Consider the following 24,978-nt stretch of genomic DNA (forward strand, 5'->3'; position numbering starts at 1 on the left):
GTCAACTAACACCCCAAAGTTTTAATATGAGATATGTAACTAAGCCATGACTTGTAGTGACCCTCTTTGTAATGACAACATCATATTAATTCCATTCTCAGAATTGCATGTCTCCATTCAAGAGTCTCAGGTATATATAAGTCACACATAACACGAGCTGGAACGAGTTGGTTACAAAAGCTGCACAGGGACAGATGGCGGGCTTTGAAAAGAAAATACCAAAATGCAAAGTCCAGAACAGCAATATGAGTTGAAATTACTATTGTGATTTGAAAGGCACACAGTGAGTCCTGAGGGTGGTGGCAACGGGGTGTTCCAATTTTACGTGCAATCGAACGAAGACGTATCAATGTTTTGTGGCCGCTCGCATGGTTGCAGAGCAATAAATGGTTACCAACTGCCCTAGTAAGTAACTATGAAGTGGTTACTGACTGTTCATGTCGTTACCCATTCATTATGTGGTAGCTGCACAATGTGCAAGTCTCATCGGAAGGCATTAGGGCACCAGACTGTTGTCCCAGTCTGCTACATGACTCTCTACCAATATGTCCCATTCATAGCTGGTATTTTGGGGTGCACTGCAACTCCTGTTCCTTTAAACGTTAGGGGCTGGCATGTCACAATAGTGAATAGAGAGATGGAGATCTACTGCCTTTTGGAAACCTCATCTTTGCACTTGCTGAGGGTCACAAGGGAACAGAGAAGTAATCCTGCCTCATGAATACTGATGAGGCAGGATTTCTGCAAAGTCTTGTAAACGGTCTCCTTGAGTTGTGACAGAGTGCAAAGAATTTGCTGGGTTGCACTGCAGACAATGCACACCCACAGTGGTGCAATGCAACGTGGGATATAGCATATCTGCTCCAGTATCTCAAAGCTCCTCTGGACAAAGGTTATGATTGGATGACCCTGATCTGCTTGCACCCGAAGTCTCAGAGATAAATATTATTATAACAGTAACTTGTTAGAGGGCACCCCTTGAATGTATTCTATCAGCAGACATCACAATTACCCCACCGGAGGACTGTGCTCGGTCAATAAATAAATAAATGTAATTTTCAGGGCACTGCAAGTGCCTCGGATATGCGTGTCCCCATGCTGACACTTTTTATGTTAATTTATTATTGTTTTTCAGAACATGGGGACGAGCACCTGAGACCTGTACTAAATGCTGCAACATTTTCCTGAGATGCTCCAGCTGCCCAATCATAGTGTGAGGCCCTGTAGTACCCCAATGATCAATAGGAGAAAAGACTCCCCCAGCCAGTAGGATTGGGGTGTTTTATGAATTTTCAGTTCTGCAGGACCCAACAGTCCATTTATCACTAACATTTCTAGGATATTATATCTTCATGAAAATCCCAAGCAACTCTTTAAATGCTAATTTCTTGACTTCTGAATGGAGTTACACCCCTCGCCCTAACCCTTGCGCTTGATGGATAAGCAGGAAACTTTCCAGGAAGGAGCCGCATTAAGTGAACCTTTATTTTGGAAAGTTTTGTGTAGATTCGAACAGTTCCAAATTTATTAAATTAACAGAAAATGGCTTTCCTTTGGAAAGCCATAATGAACGATTACAACACTGGCTTTATTACTCACAGGCACCCATTTATTTCTACAACATAGAAAGGCAGCTAAGTTCTAACAACCATCACTTTTCATATTGTTTCATTCAAGTCAAATGGTGCGAAAGACATTAGCATCCTAATATTTTACCTACAGTATGTGTGGAGCATTGTTATGGCTTCTCAACTGTATTAACATTATAGAAAACAGGGTCAGGGAGTTCCAGAAATGGTCTGAATCTGTGAATATGCACCTGAATCATTCACTGAAGCAACTCCTTGAAAATAAGCCCCTCTTCACTACTGATCTGATCAGAGCTAGCCAGGTGGTGAAAAAGATACAGCTTCCTTAATTGTATATAACATTGATTGTAAACCTATGTAGTCTTTTCATTAGAGCTCAACTAAACTCATGATTGATTATATTACTTTGAGTATTTTCATATTTAGAATTTTGGATCAAAGAATATATTTCTGAAAGGCCAATACCTAATTAAAAAGTATAACACTTTAGGCATGTAAGCCACAGTACTTCTGTGTGAACACCAACAAATTAAACTAAGTTTTTTTTTGTTTTTTTTTAAACAAAACCATGATCTTTTAAGAATACATCACTTCTTATTGCAAGAGCAAGTGGTGTATACACCCTCTTGTCCTGAGTGCAAGCATTGCAAAGACAAGAGAAACATCTCTTGGCTTGTCCACATATTTTCTAGAAAACAACTATTGCACATCCAATTCAATACAGCAGTCTGAAACACCCTGTGGTGATATGTGGAACAATTTAATTTCTGTAATTTTGGACGTTTGCCAATACAACCAGCCTGTTTTGGCCAGTCAGACAATAGACTTTTTACAGGTGCAAGCACACTGTGCAACCCAAAGAGCTCACACTTTCCAGATCCAGAATTTATACCCAGAACATAGACATACTAAATGGAAGCGCCCTAATCTTTTAGGAAGTTATAGCTTCAGAAGACGTGTTGCTCTACTCTTTCCAACCAGTTGCAAGAATATCATGCCACGGCATGAGTAGGAAAGACCATGGTCTGAGTTCTGGTATGAGTAAATAAGACAGTCTGATTTACTGTATGAGTAAATAGGATCCTATTTCGTGAATATAAAAAAAGCATATGTGGCCTCACAAAGTCAAACCGATGTGCGGAATCAAGTACTAGCATAGTAGTCGGTCAGCTATATCCTGGAAGCATCTTCTTGGGAATCAACTCCTCTTCAATAGGGATCCAATCAGTGCTAGGTATGTGTTGACAAGGATTCAATTTCCTACGTCTATAATACTGATGTAGGACTTTTGTATTTTTTTCCTTGGAGATCAACTCAACTACAAAACCAAGTTTATCGGTTAGTGAATTTTTGTATTTTTAGATGACAATTCTTTTATGATTGGCAGTTATCAAATTAAAAGTCATCGAAACAGAGTGAATTTTACACTACACCGCAATACTCCAATAACATTTAAAACTAAACACAGAACGGGTTGGAGGACATTGGAGCCCAAGCTTAAAACCCACCTGTTCAAACATGTCTTCTATACTGATTTTGCGGTTGTTGGCGGCTGTGATTTCCCCTTCAATACGGTTCATCAGCTTCATCAACGGAGCCTGCAATTTACAAATGTATGGTTTGCATTTTCACTTTCTTTGCAATGTACCAATGTACTGCATACAAAACATGGAAATATTGTATGCACTGTGAAAGACACCATGGAATAAACAGAAAACAGTTCACATTATTCACTGTTACTCTAGCACCTTCAGCCATACCGGCTGCACCTTTGTATACATAGGAATTGCTTTCCCTATGACAGATAAAGACGCATGAGCCTCAGCAATAAAACAGGAGACCCAGGGGCAAAAATGGCCCAACCCACATCCTGCCTTTATATAACTAATGCCCATTTTGTCTCACAGCCTAAGTTTGCTTTTAGTACTGAGCTACATTGAAATTGCATACGTGAAGGCACTCAATCAGAACGCTGGTAGACCAGATGAAGGACTAAGGAAAACAGTATTCTCAGAAGTTATTACACCTGTAGTAACTAGCACTCGTTTCACTTACATTCGAGCCCCCTCTTCTTCTAGAGTATGAAAGACTAATATTAGCAGAAAGTATCCCTGAGAGGGTGCACTGCAGAAGCGTCACAGAAAGGCCACTAACACCGCTTTGGACACAATAGTGCAGGCACTGGTCCATGGAAGTATATGAATAGTATACAATTTAAAGCATCCTAGAGTGTATAAGAGGTCGAGGAATGCTATGGTCCAAGTAACTCTAGTATGCAAGATACAGCCCAGGTGCAAAAGTTGTCTAAGAATGTTTTCTGATTATACTCTTGAAGGAACAAAGCAGTCTAATATTTGGGTTAAAATGAGCTCCTTTAGCAAACACAAAAGGGTAGTGAAAACACGGACATGCCTAATAAAGCCAGTGAGTGGTATCCACAGGAAGGACAAGTTACTTGCCTTTGGTAATGCTCTTTCTGGTAGAGGCACTTTAGCTGCAGATTTCTAAATGACTCTCCCACCCTCACTGTTCTGTGATTGGACTCACCAGGCGGTTACGTTGGCTTCCCTCCCTACGTTCACAAAGCACTACTGTCTCGACAGTCACCGAGAGGGGCATTTTGCCCAATAGGTCCTGCAGGACTTTCTGGTTGAGTGAACTCACAGACTCACCATCTTATAGATGATGCTTTGGTATCTACTCAAACGTTGAGGAATCCGTGGCTGAAGTATAAGAAGAACAACTTATTTACTGTTGGTAATGCTCTTTCTGGTAGACACTCAATGTAGCCGCAGATTCCTCATCGACCCTTCCCATTCTGTGACAGGACACTATCTATTAGTAAGATCAAAAGTCTAGGAATTAGCACACTGCTCACAACTGATATGCTAGTAGGGTTCTGCATCTACGGACGCAGACAGCCTTAGGAGCGGCACTTATTTAGGCTCTGCACGTCACTTCTGGAGCGGAACAGCATCAGTGCAGAATCACAGGGTGCCGCCTACCGACACGCAGAGGTACTGCTCAAAAGTGTTCGGATCCAGACTGATGCCTGGGGAATATTCATAAGGTAAGGAATCTGTGGCTAGAAGTCTCTATCAGAAATTAGCTGATTTCATATGTGATCACCTAAGTTGGTTCTGTACAAAAAGTGCTCTGGGTACTTTACAATCTAGCATGGGCAATCCATTAATCTGAGAGAAGGGGTCTATGCATAGGAATATTGATATTTCATCCCCAGGATGCAATCTTGCATTCACTTCGGCATATGCTGGTGGTTACATAATGTTTTGACTAAAACATGAGACTTTAGTGTAGGACAATTTGCCTTTTCGCAAATTCTTCTGGACTGTTTTTCTTTCATGGATCCAACCTGCTGGCACATTTGGGCCTGTGGACACTGTGAAACACCACCTAGGGCATGTGCTATGATCTCTAAAACACGGTGAGTATTTAGTTAACCTCAGCTGAAAAATAGCTCTTTGCAGTAAGGCCATGGTGGAGCAGCACAGGAATTGCACGAGTGGCCAAAAGGTCAGATGTCACATGAGCTGCAGCAAGTTTACACCATGTGGGTGAAATTAAAAACATGGTATAAGTTCTGTCATTGCTACCTGGCCTGCTGCGGGTCACGTTTGCAGGAAGTACATCTGAAAAGAAATCTTTTTGAAACGTTTAACATCCAAGTCACCTTCTAAATAATGCCTTGGAGCAAAAATGGTGTGTATATATAGAATACATAGAAATGAGACGTGACAAGTGAATAGCTGGGATGTTTACTGCAATAGATTTAAGAAATGCAATTTACTGCACATGCGGACGGAGACTTTACCATTTGAATTGGCCTAGTCTATGTATAGAATACATACCCCTACAACCTGGCTTTGATATAGGCTAAATATTACGAAATGGATTTAAAATTGTCATGAATATGACGTTTAGACACTTATTTCATATCTACATAATTCATGGCAGCCACATAAATCCGATCTTTAAGGCTCTCTCCTGCTTCAGTGACAACAAATAAGCTTTGCAGATGACTGGACTAGAAGAAAACAATTCTCATCAAAGGTTCATTTGAGGCAACTGTTCTGCTGGAAGACCCTGTCAAGACGACAGGATTGTTTAACTACACAAACATTAAATGGCACTTATGTGAAAAATGTAAGTGAAGCACAAGAGGAGGGGAGCAATACGTCACAACAAAACCAGACAGGTGCGGTAAGTTTTCTTGGTTATGTGAAAGCAAAGCTGTAGTTTGGGCCTGCCACTGAAACCAAAGTAAAATTCACATCAGTTTGAGTAGTTTTTTCCACTGGTGGAGAGAGGTATACACCTCATTTTAAAAGACAACCCAGAGGTTGTGCTGTAACACCACCAACCTGGTACACTGCTAATTTCTGGGGTTGTTTTTTCCATAGGTCAGATGAATGCTGAAACACTGTAAGGACCAAGGTGGGGAACTTAGTGAGTAGAGAAGAAAGGCCTTCAACCTACTACTTTTGACTTAAAGGACACACTAAGAAGAAGAAGGAAAATAAATATGGTTGTTGTCTGTCTGGTAGAGAACTGAGGCCATGGATCCCTCTCTTCCTTGGATCCAAGCTCTCAATCAATCAATCAGAATTTGTAGAACGCACTACTCACCCGTAAGGGTCTTAAGGCCCTGGGGTGGGGGTTGGTCCTCTGGGCTTCAGTTGAAGAGCCAGGCCTTAAGGTCCTTCCTGAATTGAGGTAGCGATGGTGACTGCCTGAGGTGAAGAGGCAAGGTGTTCCAGCTCTTTGCCGTGAGGTAGGCAAAGGATCTTCCTCCAGCCGAGGTCTTCAGTATGCAGGGTACAGTGGCTAGTGCATGTTGAGCGGAGCGGAGGTCTGGCGGGGGAGTAGAAGGTGATGCGGTGGTTGAGGTAGGTGGGTCCTAGGTCATGGAGAGCTTTGTATGTGTGAACGAGGAGTTTGAAGTTGAGCCTTTTCTCAACAGGGAGCCAGTGGAGGTCTCTTAGGTATCTGGTGATGTGTTTGCGGCGGGGGACAGCATGGATGAGTCTGGCAGAGGCGTTATGAATGTGCTGTAGTTTCTTCAGGTTCTTCTGGGTGGTGACAGCGTACAGGGCGTTGCCATAGTCGAGTCTGCCAGTGACCAACATATGGGTTACCGTCTTGCGGCAGTCGTTTGGGATCGATTTGAAGAACTTCTGAAGAAGTGGGAGTGGGTCAACCAAGGAGGATGCAACAGAGTTGACTTAGGGGGGGGGGTTATGGTGAGCAATGAATCCAGGATAAAGCCAAGGTTGAATGCGTGGTTTGTTGGGGCAGGGCTGGGCTTGGGGTGCCGAGATTTGCAGGCCACCAGGAGTCACCCTCGGCTCATGTGGAGGGTCCCAGGATGAGGATCTTGGTCTTGTTAGAGTTCAGCTTGGGGCAGCTCTCCTTCATCTAGGCAGCGACGGCTTCCATCCTGTTGTGGAAATTCTTCTTGGCGGTTGTAGGGTTTTCGGCATAGGAAATGATGTTCAATCCATGCTTCCTGGCGATGCACATGAACAGGGTCATGTAAATGTTGAAGAGTGTGGGGCTCTAGCAGGAGCCCTGGGGTACTCCGCAGCTGATCTCGTAGGTTATGACAGGTATGGAGGAAGTCTGACTCTCTGTGTTCTGCCGGCCTTTACGGAGATGCCAGCTACATGGAGCCTGGAGCAGAGGATGTGATGGGAAACCGTGTTGAAGGCGGTCGATAGGTCCAGTAGGATGAGGGCTGCTGTTTGGCCACAGTCAAGGAGCGAGTGGCTGTCATCTGTAGCAGCGAGGAGGGTGGTCTCCGTGGTGTGGATGCTCCTGAAGCATTATTAGGAGATGTCCAGGAAGTTGTTATCCTCAATGTGTTTGCGGAGCTGTGCGTTAATAGCCTTTTTGATGAACCTGGCTGGGAAAGGCAGCAGAGGGATGGGGTTGTGGTTCTTGAGGTCCAGGGGGTCGTCGTAGGTTTATTAAGGAGCAGATGGATCTCAGCGTGCTTCCAGTCCTCGGGGAAGGTAGCTATCTCCATGGAGCAGTTAAGAGGGTGGCAGAGCTCGGGTGTGATGGAGGTGTTGGCTTTGTTGAAAATGTGGTAAGGACAGGGATCAGCAGGGGATCCGGAGTGGATGGTGCTCATGATGGAGCAGGTCTCGTCCATAGTGAGGGTAGTCCAGCAGTGCAGGATCTGTGAAGGTTCGGAGGATCCGAACTGGAGGGTTGTTGGTGAGGCTGGAGGGTCTTGGGGTCCGAAGTGATCATAGATGTCCTTGATTTTTCGATGGAAGACGGTGGCTACTCCGTCCCAGAGGTCCTGAGATGGAGGGATGTTTGCCAATTCTGACTGGGGTTTGAAGAACTCTTTCACCACAGCAAAAAGCTCTTTGGTGTTGTGTGTGGTGGCGCCAATACGGTCCTGCAGTGTGGCTTTCCTAGTTCATCTGATGAGGTGCTGTTGGGATTTGACATCGGATTTGAAGGCCACGAGGACTTCCAGGGAGACTTACTGTTTCTGCATCTTTTTTCTAGCCGTCTTCAGGTGCACCTGGATTCCTGGAGTGCGGGGAGAACCAGCTGGGTTTCCTGGGGTTGTGTGTCTGAGGTCGTTCGAAGCGGCGCTAGGCTGTTGGCGCATTCAGAGATCCATAGGTGGAAGTTCCGTGCTGAGATGTTTGCATCTGTGGCGAGGTGAACAGGTGTTTTGCTGATGGTGTTGGTGAGCTGTTCCTTAGTGATCTGGTTCCATTTCCTATGTGGTGAGCGGAGGGTGTGGAGGTGGATGGTAGGTGTAGTGATGGAGAAATGGATGCAGTGGTGGTCAGTCCTGTGTAGCGGGGAGGTGTGGTTGACAGGGATGTTGTAGCTGGCAGAGAAAATGGGGTGAGTGTGTGTCCAGCGATATGAGTTGGCGATGTGACTAGTTGCTTGAGGCCTACTGTGGCAAGGTTCTCGAGCAGGGAAAAGGTGTTGTGGTCATTGCAGTTGTCGATATGGTAGTTGAGGTCGTCGACGAGAAAGTAGTTTGGCGAGACGAGTGCGTGGGGAGATATGATGTGACGATGGAGTTGCTGAAGGTTGGGTGGGGGCTGGGCGGCCTGTAGATGAGGGTGCCACGGAAAGTGGACTTAGGGGTGACAATGATCTGGAAATGGAGGTGCTTCATGAGTGGAGAGTGTTCTGCGATGCTCTGACGGTGGGTTCAGTCTAAAAACTGAACTGTTTTTCAGATCGTTTTCTGGAGGGTTTTAACGATTAGAAATAAAAGCACTGCTTCCCATAGTGGCAGCTTTGAAAAACATTCTCCTAGAATAACTAACTTTTGAATATCCCAGTTGCTTTTTATGGACAGTTTGTTGCCTTCTGCCCTTACTCCTTTAACAATTTAATTGCTTTGCTTTCACTTTACACATTACATTTTTTCCATTTCGAAAATTGTTGTGGTAATCAGAATGATTGTTTTTTTTTTACTTTAATGTTGTTTTGGTGATGCTAAAATACTCTACAAGCATCTCCTCTGAAAGAAGCTTGTCACTTTAAGCTTGGGCTACTAGGTTTAAGGCTAGGATTCTTTCTTGGAAACCTGCTTTTCTTAAAAGAAACTAGATCACTGTGTTTTGGGGAGTTCAAACCCTGCTCTCCCACAAGTTACTAATTCAATTCCTGGCTTACACTCAGAAAAAAAACATGCAGAACAAAAGCAAGACTCTTAAGTAGACGATCTCACAAGAAACAGTTACAACATTTACATCTTATGTAGACCTTTATATATTACATACTGCAGCAAGATGGGACATATATGGACAAACAGCAGATGCAGGGACAGCCTCTCCCACTGATGTATCTATCAGAGGCTGGTGACCCGATATCTCAGATATGAAACAGTTTAAATGACTTTCCTGGTTTTATTTGAAACTCATGTCAAACAGATTGCAGCATTCCCAGGTGCTCTATAAATTCCTAATGAAAATGTTGGGGCTGCCTATCGACTAAGAAATTATTGACATTCCAGTACATTTTAGAGGGTACACTACCAGAGCCATCACTTTAGTACATATAAACACTCAGATAAGGGGCAGAACCTAATACAGCAAATGCACTACCCAAACCGAAAATTGGAAATTGGAAAAGCTTTCAATGACTGAAAACCAGTCCCTCAACAGGAAAGAATATGTACCAAACCAGATTCCTTGCCCAAGTCTTCTATTCTCTTGACAACAATGAAGAGCATGGATTAGAACCCGGAACAAGCTACAGTGCCCTGGGAGTCAGGATGGTCTGTAACTCCAGAACAGAACTATAGAGACTGCATGTTAGCTACAGGATGCATGAGGAGATGCCAGACAAACAACTGGTACAACACAAGCATCAGCCACAGCGGTGGGCAAAATGTTTAAAGGGCTATGTTAAGCCCCACTATTGGCCTAATAGTTATGCCTCTTAGTTCTGTACCACAAAAGGATGATGGATGAAGTGCTGAACAATGCAAACACTCACCCCCAGTCACAGATCTGGGTTTAATCCATAGTCTTTTGCTCAGCATGCCACCCCAGTTTGGATCCAGCCATATGCAAATCAGTCTTGACCCTGTTCCTTATGTGAACAGTCCAGCCCGAACTGCCAGGCCAGGTCCTCCCTGGACCGGAAACAAGCATCCTGGGACCCTTTATTAGGTTATCACCCTTCATCAGCCAGCCTAGTTTGAATCCAGTGGCACAGTGAGCATGGGACCCACGTCTGGGCATACCTTTCCCACTTAGGGCAACTTTAGCAGTACAAAAGGATGATGGCTGGAGTGCTGAACAATGCACACACCCGCCCCCAATCCAGATCTGGGTTTAATCCATCGTTCTTTTGCTCACCATGCCACCCCAGTTTGAACCCAGCCATATGCAAATCAGTCTTGACCCTGTTCCTCATGGGAACAGTCCAGCCCGAACTGCCAGGCCAGGTCATCCCTGGACCGGAAACAGGCATCCTGGGACCGGTTTCATGGTATCACCCTTCATCAGCCAGGCTAGTTTGAATTCAGTGGCACAGGGAGCATGGGACCCACGTCTGGGCATACCTTTCCCACTTAGGGCAACTTTAGCAGTACAAAAGGATGATGGGTGGAGTGCTGAACAATGCAAACACTCACCCCCAGTCACAGATCTGGGTTTAATCCATCGTTCTTTTGCTCACCATGCCACCCCAGTTTGGACCCAGCCATATGCAAATCAGCCTTCATAAAGCAAAGCCAAACTGGTTAATTTACAGGTATAAAGCGTCTGCCTTGGATCCTTATGGGCAGGATGTATAGATTTCAAGATAAGCATCATGTATGTCAATGGAGGGGACTGTGTACTGGAGGAGTAGGGCTAAACTTCAGAACCAAATCATAGCGGGTGTATGGATGGATGTTGGTACCTTGTTGAGTCTGACAAAGTCTAGCCAAAAGCACGAGTCACCCCAACAACATCACTAAATGGATTCCCAAAATGTCCTAATATATTGAAGTGTGAGTGTTTGTAGAAGGAAAGATCAGATTTCAAAAGGTACCATTCCATAACCTCATTGTCTTCAAAAAGCAAACCTATCTGTTACCTGTCACCAACGCCAGTCAGAACTCAGTGGTGACGTCTAAAGACAACGAAAGGTAAATAACTAATGGGTGGCTGGTGTAGCCGAGGGTTTAGAAAAAAAATCCTGATACATAAGGCCAACATGAATGTGGTGTGCATGCTAAAAATGTCCAATTCAATTTAAATGTAATTACAATTAAGACAAAAGAGAAATGGCATGATCCAATAACAGGAGGAAGGAAGATAATTAGAAGGAGGAATGGAAATCGTTTCCAGGTTATGCTATTCAGACCCTCATTGGCACCAATTACCCCTTATCAAAGACTCTTTGGGGATCGGACGGGTTCTTCAGGCGGTTGCAAATGGAGGCTTGAGACTATTCAGCTATCACAAACCAGACAGGAGGTGATTTTGTGAAAGTTACCCATCACCGTCCCAACGTGAAGGCAATCCACATCAGCATGCCTGGGAGGAAACAACCTACTACATCTTTTTGCAGCCAAACTCAGAAGGTGTAATCCAGATGACTAACCACAATCTGCAAAAGAAGCACACAGCAGAAAAATCAAGGGAAACCTCCTATCAGAAGCACCCTCCTCTCCTACTTGAAATTATTTATATATGTAGAATTGTGTTTTTTTTTTTTTTTTTTTAGAGATGCTCAAGATATTTTCTGCTTTCGAAAGTTCCACTGTAAGATGCAACTGTCAGGAACTAAACATTATTATAATAATATAGATCACCAAATATAATTAAATATTTTAATTGTGAACATTTCATCTTTTTCATTTCACACTCAGATTTACATTGAGACAAACTCGATAATACTTACAATGATGCTAGTTCGGTACTGAGTGAGACAAGTTGCGTCACTGTTTGGATGAAATTCAATCTGGAAATTGTGACCACTTGCATTTTCTGCTGATGAAGGGATTAACTTTAGCTTGCGAGCCACTTTATGATATTCTATTAGCTGGGCTTCAATCTGCAGTGGAAAGAAATCATTATAATGGGAAAGAATTGCAATTAAATCTCATAACTTTTGAATCAAACTCAAAACATCAGTGAAACACCTTTCTCAATTGATTTCTTCTATTTCATTCCTTCGGGCCATTCTGTACCAAAGGCCCGTCATTCACCCATGCTGCATGTCCCGCTTAGCTCTACAATAGTGATCTGAAGTGTTCCGAAGACAATCAAGAGCCATATGCAATGGACAGGCTTGTCACAAGGACAGACTAGAAATCTGACATCAGTCTTTTGGCTCAAAGTCTTTTCCTCCACAGCTTAACTCTCTTTCCCCTTTTCCCGATGTGCAAGTGGGATTCACTGAGAGATCGGAATTGGCCCAAATTACGGATATCCTCTTGTGACACCAGGAAAAGATAGGAGAATGTGTACTTTACAAACCATATCAAAACTCTAGCATTTATGGTCACATTGAGAAGGAAACTTCAGGTTTTCACCAGATTTTCGCTCCAACACAGGGAAGTAGCCACTAAAAATCAGATGGAAGGTGGAGGGCACTTTTTGACAGTGCTCCAGCATGAGGGTACTGTGTTCAAGAGACTGAGGTCAAGGCCCAACTTTGCAAAAATAGTGCATATTTTGTTTCTTTTGTGCAGACCCCACAAGTGCTCTTGTCCCTTTTGTATTTTCATGTGTTATCCCCAACAACATGGGCTTGGTCTCATACTTTAGGATTATGCCCCACTAAGAAAATTTGACGTAACCACAATGAGCCTGCCTCAGTAGATGTAGCAGATCAGCCGATGGCCATCACTGCTGTCTTGGGCCACAAGCCAGAGGGCCCCGAGTGCAGGTTGTTCTCTTGGGTGCGCCAATCCAATACATCCCCAATATCGCACCATCCAACACTACCCTAACTGTTGACCATGTCGGCAAATTAAATTGACTGCTCTGTGGGTGGAATCTCCAGATGGGCTTACTGGGTTTAGTGGGCTACTGGCTTTCAGTTTCTTATTTTAGAGACTCACTTCTGAAAAAGGCATGAATTTAGTAGTATTTGTATAATTTTATAAATGTTTTATATTTGTTTTAATTTGGCCAGGACTGTAACTATCTTCTTTTTAAATTTCTGTATTTAGGACCGTTCATGGGCCATAATGAATTGCCTTGAGGTTTCTTGTAAAAGGCAAACTAAGCTGAAGAGCACTGAATCACTTAACAGTGAGCATTGGCCCTGAAACATTATGTATGATCGTTTACAAGATACGATTATTTGCGCGAGGTAGGATACTATCACGTAGAATGGGAGGGTTCTTTCTAGAGGGAAGCCTGTCGCTGCAAGGGTGGGCACCTGAGATAGTGGGTACTCCAGATGGCTTGCACTCTGGACCTCACTATCAGAACAGGTATTCAGGACCAATCTCAACTGTTTCTGAGCCATGTGACGTCAGAATCATTTTAGAAAATTAAGGAGGTGCACATTCACCTTTTATTTTACTAGGCCTTTAAAGAACATCAGATGCAAACTTGATCACTATGATAACCGCATGTTCCTGACAATGACCAATCCAGTGCACTATGTTCTTTCTGACAATCTTTGCCAGAACGGATACTGGAGGAAGCAGGTAATGGAGCAGGAAACCCATTCAAACCTGAAAGCGTCCAAACGTACCCTTTATGGAGAAATTCTCTGAAGCAAAAGAAGCCACATTTATGCTTGTTCCAGGTGGTACGGAGGTTTGTATGACATGTTCGTATATGAAAAGTACTTTGACCACAAACTCCAGATGCAGCTCCTCTATTGGGTGGATGATATCAACCTGCTGAGTTCATCAGCAAAGTGCCCTCCCTCCACCCCCACCATTCGCTATTTCTGCTTTGGTGATAATGGGCATTGTTAGCAAACCCTAAAACAAGTTCTCATCAGCTCGCTTCAGAATTTGAAGACACTCAAATCCCACCTCATTTTGATGCAATACAAAGGTTTATGTTCTTCAAGAGACTATCACAGCCCAACTAGTGAAAGCTACTCTGATGTCAAAGGTGTGTGGTAGAAGCATCAAATGGCAGCAATGAGTCACATTATGCACTGCCAGGGTCAGAATCGCCAGGTCTATTAGTTGTCACTTCAATGGAAACCACCTTAATTTGAAGCCTTGCAGCAAACTTTCTAATAAATGAAGCAAATGAAGAACACCTCTCCATGGCACTACAAAATAGGCAGTGCTTAATTTGATCCGGTGGTCTCTGGTGCTTGGCACCGGAACTTAATTGTCAACACTGGCACTTATGACAACTGCCACATGGTGGTGCTGCTTGTGTAATTTATAGATGAGCAGATCAACAATTGTTTATTAATTCAATATACAATAAAAATAACTAATACCTGCCGCCCAATCCATTCTTTTATCTTTGGGGACCTCGAACAGCCTGAATTGTCACACTTGCAGCAGAGTGATGGTTAATAGTTGTGTAGGTGCTGTCACTGGCAACCCTGGAAAAGGCACTGGGCAGTGCAAGCTGCGGTGGCCTCCTGACCAGGGCCCTGGCACTTTTTTCCTTTTTTTTTACAAATTAAGAACTAAAAACAAGTAGGAAAATCCACTTTCAGCAAATTAAATGACCTCAGGAATGGCCTCGGAGAAAGTGCTGTGGCAGAAATGGTCACAGTCTTGGTGTGAGCTGTGTCGAGTTATCACAGTGCACAAAGCTCACAGGAAAAGTAGTTACAATGACTGTAATATTGGAGCACCTATGAAGGCATGACCATTGCAAAATGTATATATGTTATAGATGTTACAGCAATCGGTTTGAGTTTGATGTAAAATACTTATTGATATTTCACAATGACGAGCGAGGGATTCCTGACCAAGCTAGGGTTTAAGCATGTTTTACTTTAAATAGTTGTTGGGCGATTTGAGCTCAAATATATGATCTCAGACGAGGAATGTTTGGGACAAATCTAATGTTTTTTAAAGATGCTAAATTGACAAGCCTATAATGAGCTGTGGGACTGAGACCATTTAGTCAGTGATATCCCAAAGTTCAGCACATCATTTGAAAGATGAGCAAACAAAACACAGGAATTGGCTGACAGCTGGGCAAATACAGTAGGCAGTGATTGTAGAGTTATATGTGCTCTTAACCTGATTTATGCTACTTCATTAAAGCTGATATTCTGTACCAGGTAGAAGGGGTTAGAAAGTGTTACAGCGAAAAAGGAGAAAAATGAATGCAAGAACAAGACACACAAGAGTATGAAATGTTGATCCATCCTCTTATAAAGAAAAAAACAGGAATTGAAGCATCACAGATCCTTTGTGTGGGGGGGTGGCACACACAAGACTAGTGAGGCTTTCTCCAGGTCCATCTGTAATCTGGAAGGATGTCATAGAAATAGGAACAAACAGCAGTGGCACGTTGGAGTAATTCACTGCAGCAAAGACATGAGTAAGATGCAAAGTCCATAGATAGTAAATCACCAGTTAAGATAAAACCATCAGCTGACAAGATCGCTTAGAGTTGAGCTTTTTTATGAAACAAGGACTGGTATTTGAGTAAAGGGGTACAAAAACATCCCTGTACCCGGTGCATGGGGCTACTATTTTGTGCAAATTATGTAACCACAGAGAATGGGTTTACTTACGCTTTCTCTGATTTTGGCAAATCGCAGCTCCTCATTCCACAAATGTTTTCTGTCGTCATCCAGCTGCTTAGTGTGATTGTTGATAGTTTGCTGCAGCTCATTCTGCTCATACTTGATCCGCTCAATGTCTGCCACTGAATATTTCTGATTTTCCAGAATGTTCTTAAGGCGCGCGTCCTCTCCTTTCATTGCTTCAAACTCCAATTCTGTATAAAACAAAGACAGGCATTCTTCTAAGTCATCTCACCTGAGTGATGGCTTGGTCAGGCCAAGTCCTTCCTTTTCAGTAATGTGACGTCTACAACTATTTCTGTATGTTTTGTATATTGTGTTCCCCATCCCCTGTGTTTTCCGATCTACTCCGTCACAGTACACAACATATGCACCATTAACTGGTCCTCAGATTTGTTTTGCATGCCCCACCTTGTAACTGGTGTCTTGCACCCCTGTTTCTTGTAAATGGGGGCCTTACTTTGTTATGGTCTGCACTGTCCCCCAAGTAAAGCATTGTTACCTACTGTGTCTTTTCTGTGTTATATGAAGCCACAATAAATACATTTTGCTGTATATGGTCTCTAGGACACACCAGTGGGTTTAGCACTGCATCAATCCTTTATCTTCACCAATCCCAGCTATAAGTATTCTAGTATGGTAGTGTTAGAAATTGGGTTTTTGTTTGGCAGTCAGGTTGCCCTCTGTCCAAGCAAGAACCCTCACTCTAGTCAGGGTAGGTCACACACAATCCAAAATCAGCCTGTGCCCACCCTCTGGTAGCTTGGCACGAGCAGTCAGGCTTAACTTAGAAGGCAATGTGTAAAGCATTTGTGCAATAAATCATACAATACCATAATATAACACCACAAAAATACACCACACAGTGTTTAGAAAAATATATAATATTTATCTGGGTATTTGCAGGTCAAAACGATTAAAGATGCAACATGAATTTGTAAAGATATCACTGGAAAGTGATATAAGAATGTCTTAAGTCTTTAAAAAGCAAAAAAAGTATCTTTCAGCACAAAGTACCTGGTTTGGAGCGGAAAATCTCCTCAGAGGGCCACAGAAGAAGAGAGGCGTGGAAAAAGGGTGTGTGCGTCGATTTCTCCCCAGCACACACGGACTTGCGTCGTTATTTTTCACGCGGGGAGTCGGGCGTCGTTTTCCGGCACGCGGACAGTCTCTTTCTGTGGATCGCGGGGATTACCAGATGTCCCGGGTCTGTGCGTGGATTTTCCAGCTTGTTTTCCGGCTGCGCGTCGGTCTGCGCGTCGAAATTACGATCTCACGGCAGGCGTCGCGTCGATTTCTCCTCTAGAGGTCGGGCGGCGTTGTCCTTGCGAGGCCGTGCGTCAAAGTTTCGATCTCACAGCAGGCGTCGCGTCGATTTCTCCTTGGAAGTTGGGCGGCGTTGTCCTTGCGAGGCCGTGCGTCAAAGTTTCGATCGTCCCAAAGGAGTCGCGTCGATCAGCGTCGGTGTGCGGCGTGTTTCTTGCCGCGGAACAAGCTGTGCGTCGAAAATTTCGGCACACGGAGCGTCCAAGTGAAAAAGAGAAGTCTTTTTGGTCCTGAGAATTCAAGGAACAGGAGGCAAGCTCTATCCAAGCCTTTGGAGAGCACTTTCACAACCAGACAAGAGTTCAGAAAGGCAGCAGGCCAACAGCAAGGCAGCAGTCCTTTGTAGAAAAGCAGACAGGTGAGTCCTTTGAGCAGCCAGGCAGTTCTTCTTGGCAGGATGTAGTTTCTGGTTCAGGTTTCTTCTCCAGCAAGTGTCTGATGAGGTAGGGCTGATGCCCTGTTTTATACTAAGTTGCGCCTTTGAAGTGGGGGGGACTTCAAAGGGTGTCTAAGAAATGCACCAAGTCCCCTTTCAGTTCAATCCTGTCTGCCAGAGTCCCAGTAGGGGGTGTGGCAGTCCTTTGTGTGAGGGCAGGCCCTCCACCCTCCCAGCCCAGGAAGACCCATTCAAAATGCAGATGTATTCAAGTGAGGCTGAGTACCCTGTGTTTGGGGTGTGTCTGAGTGAATGCACAAGGAGCTGTCAACTAAACCTAGCCAGACGTGGATTGAAGGGCACAACAAGATTTTAGTGCAAAGAAATGCTCACTTTCTAAAAGTGGCATTTCTAGAATAGTAATATTAAATCCGACTTCACCAGTCAGCAGGATTTTGTATTACCATTCTGGCCATACTAAATATGACCTTCCTGCTCCTTTCAGATCAGCAGCTGCCACTTCAACAGTGTATGAGGGCAGCCCCAATGTTAGCCTATGAAGGGAGCAGGCCTCACAGTAGTGTAAAAACGAATTTAGGAGTTTTACACTACCAGGACATATAACTACACAGGTACATGTCCTGCCTTTTACTTACACAGCACCCTGCTCTAGGGGTTACCTAGGGCACACATTAGGGATGACTTATATGTAGAAAAAGGGGAGTTCTAGGCTTGGCAAGTATTTGTAAATGCCAAGTCGAAGTGGCAGTGAAACTGGCAGGCCTGAGACAAGGTTAAGGGGCTACTGAAGTGGGTGGCACAACTAGTGCTGCGGGCCCACTAGCAGCATTTAATCTACAGACCCTAGGCACATATAGTGCACTCTACTAGGGACTTATCAGTAAATTAAATAGCCAATCATGGATAAACCAATCAATAGTACCATTTACACAGAGAGCATATGCACTTTAGCACTGGTTAGCAGTGGTAAAGTGCCCAGAGGTCAAAAGCCAACAACAACAGGTCAGAAAAATAGGAGGAAGGAGGCAAAAAGTTTGGGGATGACCCTGTCAAAAAGCCAGGTCCAACAGGTAGTACCATTGGTTGTACTACTATTAAAATACTTGTACTAATCTCAAGGCTGGTCACAATAGAAGTGGTGTCTGAGCTAGAAATAGATTTAGTACCACTAGTTTTAGGAACATTTATATTACTACAGCTAAAACAAGAAACAACTTTATTAAACAACTCAAACGTGATACACTGCAAATCAAATCTTTTCATAGCAGTGTCCAGGGGTGTAAACAATTCATGATGATGATTAAGATGTGTATGTTTTCTTATGAGCTCACTTGAAATCATCAGAACAACCCCCTTGAGAATGGCATACAAGTATATTTTCCAATGACCATAAAAAGAGAACCGAGCCTTGAGTAAAACGTTACATAAAAGAGACTATGGAGCAGGAGATTAATTTACCATCAGCCGTCTTGAGGGGTGAACTCACCAATGGAGGATCCACTGGAGTACTTGTATGGATTTTCTAGAACCAGCAGGGTACGGGTAAGGAGGCAATCCTTCCCACAGCCTGATTTAATACCCTAGCTCTGCTCAAACACCCTACAAAGAGCTCCGGCTGGAAGAGCATGTCAAGTGGTGTAACAATCAATTTGGCCAATATCTGAATCCACACCTTAAAAAAGGCTCTTATGCCATGATGCGGTTTGGGAGGATCAACATAGCACTTTTGCAAAAAAAAGAAGAAAATAAATAAGATGTGATAAATGATATGTACAAAAGAATTATAGTTGAAGGCAAGCAATTCTTCACCATTCGCGTTTCTGTGTGTTGTACTAGCTGAGCCTATTCTTCAAGCCACAAAGATATAAATTGAGGATTTGGGCTGGCAAGGACTGAACAGAAACTCCCACCTGACCTCAGACACAAAAATCAACTTCTAACCACTATGGCTACTTTACTGTGCATATAACAGACAACCATCAAATAGGTATGTACACTAATTTTGGGCAAATAAGTTGTTGATTTGCAGCATTTTGTAATCTCCTCTTTCCAAACCTCAATCAGCTCTCTGACCCTATAATCATTAGTCCACCTGTAGAAGAGTTAGTGAGTGTGTCTTCATTGAAGTGGTCACTTCAGCCAAACACGTTGTCAGTGAATCAAAGTCTGCATTTGGGCTGCACTGAAATGGTAATGGCATCCTGGCAGACCTGCCCCTAAATGAGGTTAATCTAGACTTCTGCACAAACCATTAAAAAGGCATGACTTTAAGTGACACATGGAAAGTCAATAGCGACCTATTGCAGAGGAGAGGAGACTACACTGCTTGGTTTAATTAACAGAATCATCTAGCCACATATTAAAAAGTCCTGCCACCTACGAACAATCACATAGGAAAGTCAAGTAAAAGAGAAAGAACAAGTTCAGCGGTTGAGACCCAGACAAAATACAGCAATTCCAGCTAGCGTATTCACAAAAGTGATGTACAGTCTGTTTCTGCAACCTGGTACAGCCAAAGGTCACAGTCAATTATGGAACAGATCATGTATGACTGAAATATCCCTCTTTTCCAACCTGCTCTTACCTCTTGCAGCATGAAGACCATGACAGGGTGTGGGTGGGCCAAAAGTAGCTCGTACGAGAAATCTGACACATTAATTCAATGTACCAAAGGGGAAAATACCATTCATTGGCATGACACAGAGTGGCATTTTCACACCTCCTGTTCTTCTCACTCTACCCAGAGAATTGTCCTGGTGATGAACCTTTGTCAGGCTCATGCTGGAACGCACTAAGGTTTGGATGCATCAGACCCTTCAGACATGATGTCAGCTCATCTTTTTATCCATTTTTTAAGATGGTGGTCACATCTTGCCGTGGCTTCAACCCCATGCCTGCTAATGTTTTCAGTATCCTACTTGCAACCAATGAGGCTGACCTAATGAGGATCTTCTTGGACCTGGTCTGTGTCTGAAACCTCTTGGGTGGAGCCCAGGTTAACAGGCAGACCATGTCACTGAACAGCCTCTGATCCCATACTGCTCGAAGAAGACCTGTGCTGGACTGGGGGTGCACTATGGCCCATTTTGCAGAGTTGCGTGGCGTCGCACAAGATAGCAGGATACCGATGACCCTGCAGCACAGCAGATAAATAACCTGACTTCTGGGAATAAACTGGAGTGGGTAAGGCGACTAAGACCCTGTGCTGTTCTGAGGATGTTGGGGTCTCTGGATTAACTCGGGGTCTGCTGGGGCTGCCCTCTGGCCACCTTGCATCTTAAAACTTCACAAACTGGTTTTGACACACAGACAGCAGAAGAGAGGGGAGGGATGCAGGTGTTTCCTGCCACTGTTGCACTTAACAAAACTGGCACACACCTGGCAGTAATTGCCTTCATTGGCTGGGACAGCACTCAAATACAGAACGCATATCGGTACACTCGTGTCAGAGTTTTCCAAAACTTGTCTCAGTGACAAATAAGAGGTGGGTGTTCCCTGGGAACTACTGCAAATTTAAAGGGAAAATACCTATTCCGATGTACTGCTTGATCTGGTAAACTCGTCACTCCTTGATTCCCTATGTTGTATAAAAGCCAGTCTGGAGTCTGAATCGCAGGGTAACAACGTGAAACTATAGAGACATACTACACCGGTTAGCACTTCAACCTGAACATTTTTGACAAATAGACATAATGTGAAGGGCCAATTTGGAAACATGACTAACCGGGACAAACTTGATGGATTTATGAGGTTGTGTTAGCTGGTGGCCCCGTGGAAGCAGGCATGGGGCCTTTTCCTGGAAGTTGCGGAAAGGGCTCTTCCTCCTCCATGGAGGTCATCCTATAGGCTATCCAGGGCTCTTGTTCTGCCCCGAAGGACAAAATTGGATAGGTGGAAGCATATGCGCTACTGCATCGGGATTTGCACAACACAGACAGACTAACGGAGACAAAGTCCTGCTTGAAGGCTCCCCATCTGCAGACTTGCAGGCTGCCACTATAGCAGGCATATTGATGTTGCAACGGCTCCCAGATGTGTGTCCAGTAATTGTCCAATTTCTGTACATTGAGACCAAAGTCACCACTAAAGAGTTGGTAAATAGGCTGTTGTAAAATGGCTTTATGATGGAACAAGGCAGGAAAAGGCTGCATTATGGGATAGTAGGTGGCCTTAGGGAGTGTGTAAAAGTTATAAGGTCCCATTACCTTTATTTTAGCAGAGTTTGGGAAAGAATCGGACTTCAGCTATGAGTAAAACACGCATAGAGTTCAAAGTATTCCCACATATGGGTCTCAGGCTTTCTTCTGAAAACTAGGTCTTGGAGCAAATCCAGTATAAGATTTTATTTTCTCACGTTGTCTTTTCTAGAAGTATGTGCTTGGCAGAAAACATACCAGTCCTCCAGTCAGACTTGAGGACATGGACGTTCCTTTGAAAGAAAAAAGTTGTCCAGTTATGCTTAGAGAGTACATAGGATGAATACAACAGGCTACACAATTTGTGTCACAGGCACGGCTCATTGGTACAAGAGAGAGATTAGCTTCTTGGATATCTTGGACATTGGCTTTTGTATCTCCCAGATAACTGCAAATCTGTATCCTTTTATCTGGGATATGAAAACCTTTCAAGTTAAAAGAATCTACCTTGCCCGTATCATTCTTCTCTACATAACATGTAGCACTTTTATCCTTGGAGTATATTGGTGCTAAATAACAGCTGTTTATTGGTACCTAACTCAATGGTACTCACTAGCAACAATGAGGAAGGAGACTCTTGAGTGGACCTGTTGGGATATGAACAGATGAACCTGAAATCAAACACAGATTCCTGGAGTCGAGGCTTAGGCAAAGGAAGAAATATGTTCCCTTCTGCAGGTTGGTTGATAGACAGCGTCCTGCATGGGCTGAATGAGAGCGGTATTTGCTGGTTACTTACAAGCTGCCCATCCAATAAGCTACCACAAGGTAAAGCAAATATCTTTGTCCCGCAATTTCCTATTAGTATGTTTGACGGCTTCCACAAATTGAAATCCAACTCAACTGTACTATGCTTCTCAGAGGTTCCTCTGTTCTGTACTTTGCGGCTCTCTCTTAGCTCATCATCCAGCCAGGCTAGGACAACATGTTATGGCCCTCTCGAAATGGTGACTTTCCTGACAGAGGGCAATGTATAGGCAAGTGCAGCATTTTTACAAACCATGTCACAGCATTTGCCATAATAGTTTTCCTTAGCAACTTACACAACTGCTGAAGATATTGAATTGTATGATGTATGGAAACACAAAATTGTGCTCATCTCCCCTCACAAAATAATGGGATATTCACAACTCAACTGTAATATTTAAAGTTCAGGCCATCTGCTGACCTATCCAACCTTTTCAACTATAGACTCATCTCCCTCCTACCAGACCCCACAAAAGGCCTTAGAGAAACTAATCAATTAACGACTCACCGACCACTTCAGCAACCAACAGCTCCTTGATGCCATGAGGTCCAGATTCAGGCCCAACCACAGTACAGAAACTGCACTTATCACCGTCAATGATGGCATCCGTGTGATCCTTGACAGAGGAGACATGGAAGCCCTCATTCTCCTGGACCTCTCTGCATCATTTGACGTACTCACACCACCATCCTCATCAGGCTTTGGTACGAGACTGGCATCAATGAAGCTGTCAGCATGGCACCTTATTCCTCGGAAGCCCCCCAAACTCATCTATGGAGTGCCCCAAGGTTCATCACTTGGCTCCACCTTCTTCAACGCATACATGATCCTTCTGGTCAATGTCATCCCCGCACCAAACATCAGCATTGTCTCCTACGCCAACGCGCAACTCATACTCTCTCTCATACAAGATCTCCAACACAAGAATTAAGTTTATCACTTGCATGACCAAAGTTGCTAACTGGATGAAAGTCAAATTTAACTATCCGCAGCTGCACTGAGCCTGCAAAATACAACCTTTTGCTTTTATGAGTTTATATGAGCAAAGCTCTCAGCTGCCTGATAAATGTCAGCATGGAGATGCAAGGGCCCTTTTTGGTAGTAACTTTCTAACCGAGCTCTGGCTGCAGTTCATCCGAATAAAGATTTTTTTTTTATTTGACTACTGGGAGTATCAACAAGGCACAATATTAAAGCATCACAAGCACCACGAATGTCACTTGATAACACCACTATAAAACACAGAGCTCTACCAGAACATAGGGAGAATATAGCAACCAAGCATGATTTTTGTTTTACAAATCTGACGTCCACTGTCTGGTTTCTTTACATGGGTGTTATGTTTGTAATTTAGGAATTGTTAGTGTGTGCGCAGTGCAACAAAAGTCACATACCTTCAAGACTGTTCTGTGTACACACTGAGACCGTTATCGTACAATGAGCAGTCTCAGTGCGCTGCGTGTGGCAAGAAATCATACATTTAGGATTCCGATTAATTTAAGCATGCTAATTAGCGAAAGCGCCCTGTTTGGTAGGGCAGGCACCGCTAATGTGTGTAGAGCACCAGCGCGATTTCATTGATTTAGAGTACATACACTTAGAGCGCTAGTTTCAATGTAAATGGTGGTTTGCTATGGAGGGAGGTCATGAAACATGCAGCACTCACAGTGCTTGACGAATGAGCGGCCAGAGCAGTACATAAATCTCATCTGATTACACGCAAAATGAGCAGTTGCGAAGGATGGATGCTGCCTCCTTGTATGCTAATATCAATGTACTTATCATTATAGCAGTGGACAATGAGCTATGAGCCAAGGAACAGTTAATGAATCAGCTTTAGCTCTGAGGGTAAAGCAGCTTGACTATATACACACATCTTCAAATACACATAGCAATAAAAGCAAAGTCCCGATTTTAACCAAGCATGATAAAGAGAAATGACCAATACTTCGGGAAATCTGCTGCCTGCGCCCGTTTTGCTGTGAAGGTCAGAAGCCTCCTTCAATGTCGAACACTAATTCAATCACCAGTGCTAATTAGAATCTAGTATTGCATTTTTCTTCAAGTTGTGGCCTCTGTAGCACTTTGAATGTGCTGTTGTCATGTAGTTTGTGTTGCAGGGTTTGAAATGCTTGAGCATTACTAAAGCATGAGTGGGGAACAAGCTATTCACGGTGTCCAGGTTCCTTTACCTGATGGTTCAGGCGATGGTCTGGGTGGTAGATATTTTACATGCAAAAGTGCTTTTACCCCTTACGTAAAGGAGGTCGTGGAGGGGTTTCTTCGCATCTCAAGTGGAAGAGTTCCATACTCTTAAGTAGCATTCTGTGAATGAGGGTGCATGGGATTTTTCCTTATTGTGCAGCTCGAGTACTACAGGTTCTGATCTTCGTAGACAGAGTTGCCTTGCTCTGGAGAGTTTTCGGGTCATATACTGTGGAGCACCAGTGGGGTGACTACTAGTTAAGTTTATTTATGAGGTGATTTGCTAACTAAAACCATTACACAAACAAAACCAAG

The 24,978-nt window shown here is 43.7% G+C and overlaps 1 protein-coding gene across 3 annotated transcripts in view; it reads right to left on the reverse strand.

Annotated features, from left to right (window-relative positions):
* NDC80 (NDC80 kinetochore complex component) overlaps positions 1-24,978 on the reverse strand; it is a 131,639-nt gene that overhangs the window by 22,663 nt on the left and 83,998 nt on the right. For all 3 annotated transcript variants that reach the window (XM_069202714.1, XM_069202715.1, XM_069202716.1), the window contains exons 11-13: positions 15,780-15,985; positions 11,997-12,149; positions 3,098-3,187 (exon numbers count right to left, since the gene is read on the reverse strand). In XM_069202714.1, coding sequence (XP_069058815.1) covers positions 3,098-3,187; positions 11,997-12,149; positions 15,780-15,985 — 449 coding nt within the window. The remainder of the gene's footprint in view (positions 1-3,097; positions 3,188-11,996; positions 12,150-15,779; positions 15,986-24,978) is intronic.

Source organism: Pleurodeles waltl, chromosome 8 (assembly GCF_031143425.1).
Source record: "Pleurodeles waltl isolate 20211129_DDA chromosome 8, aPleWal1.hap1.20221129, whole genome shotgun sequence".
NCBI lineage: Eukaryota > Metazoa > Chordata > Amphibia > Caudata > Salamandridae > Pleurodeles > Pleurodeles waltl.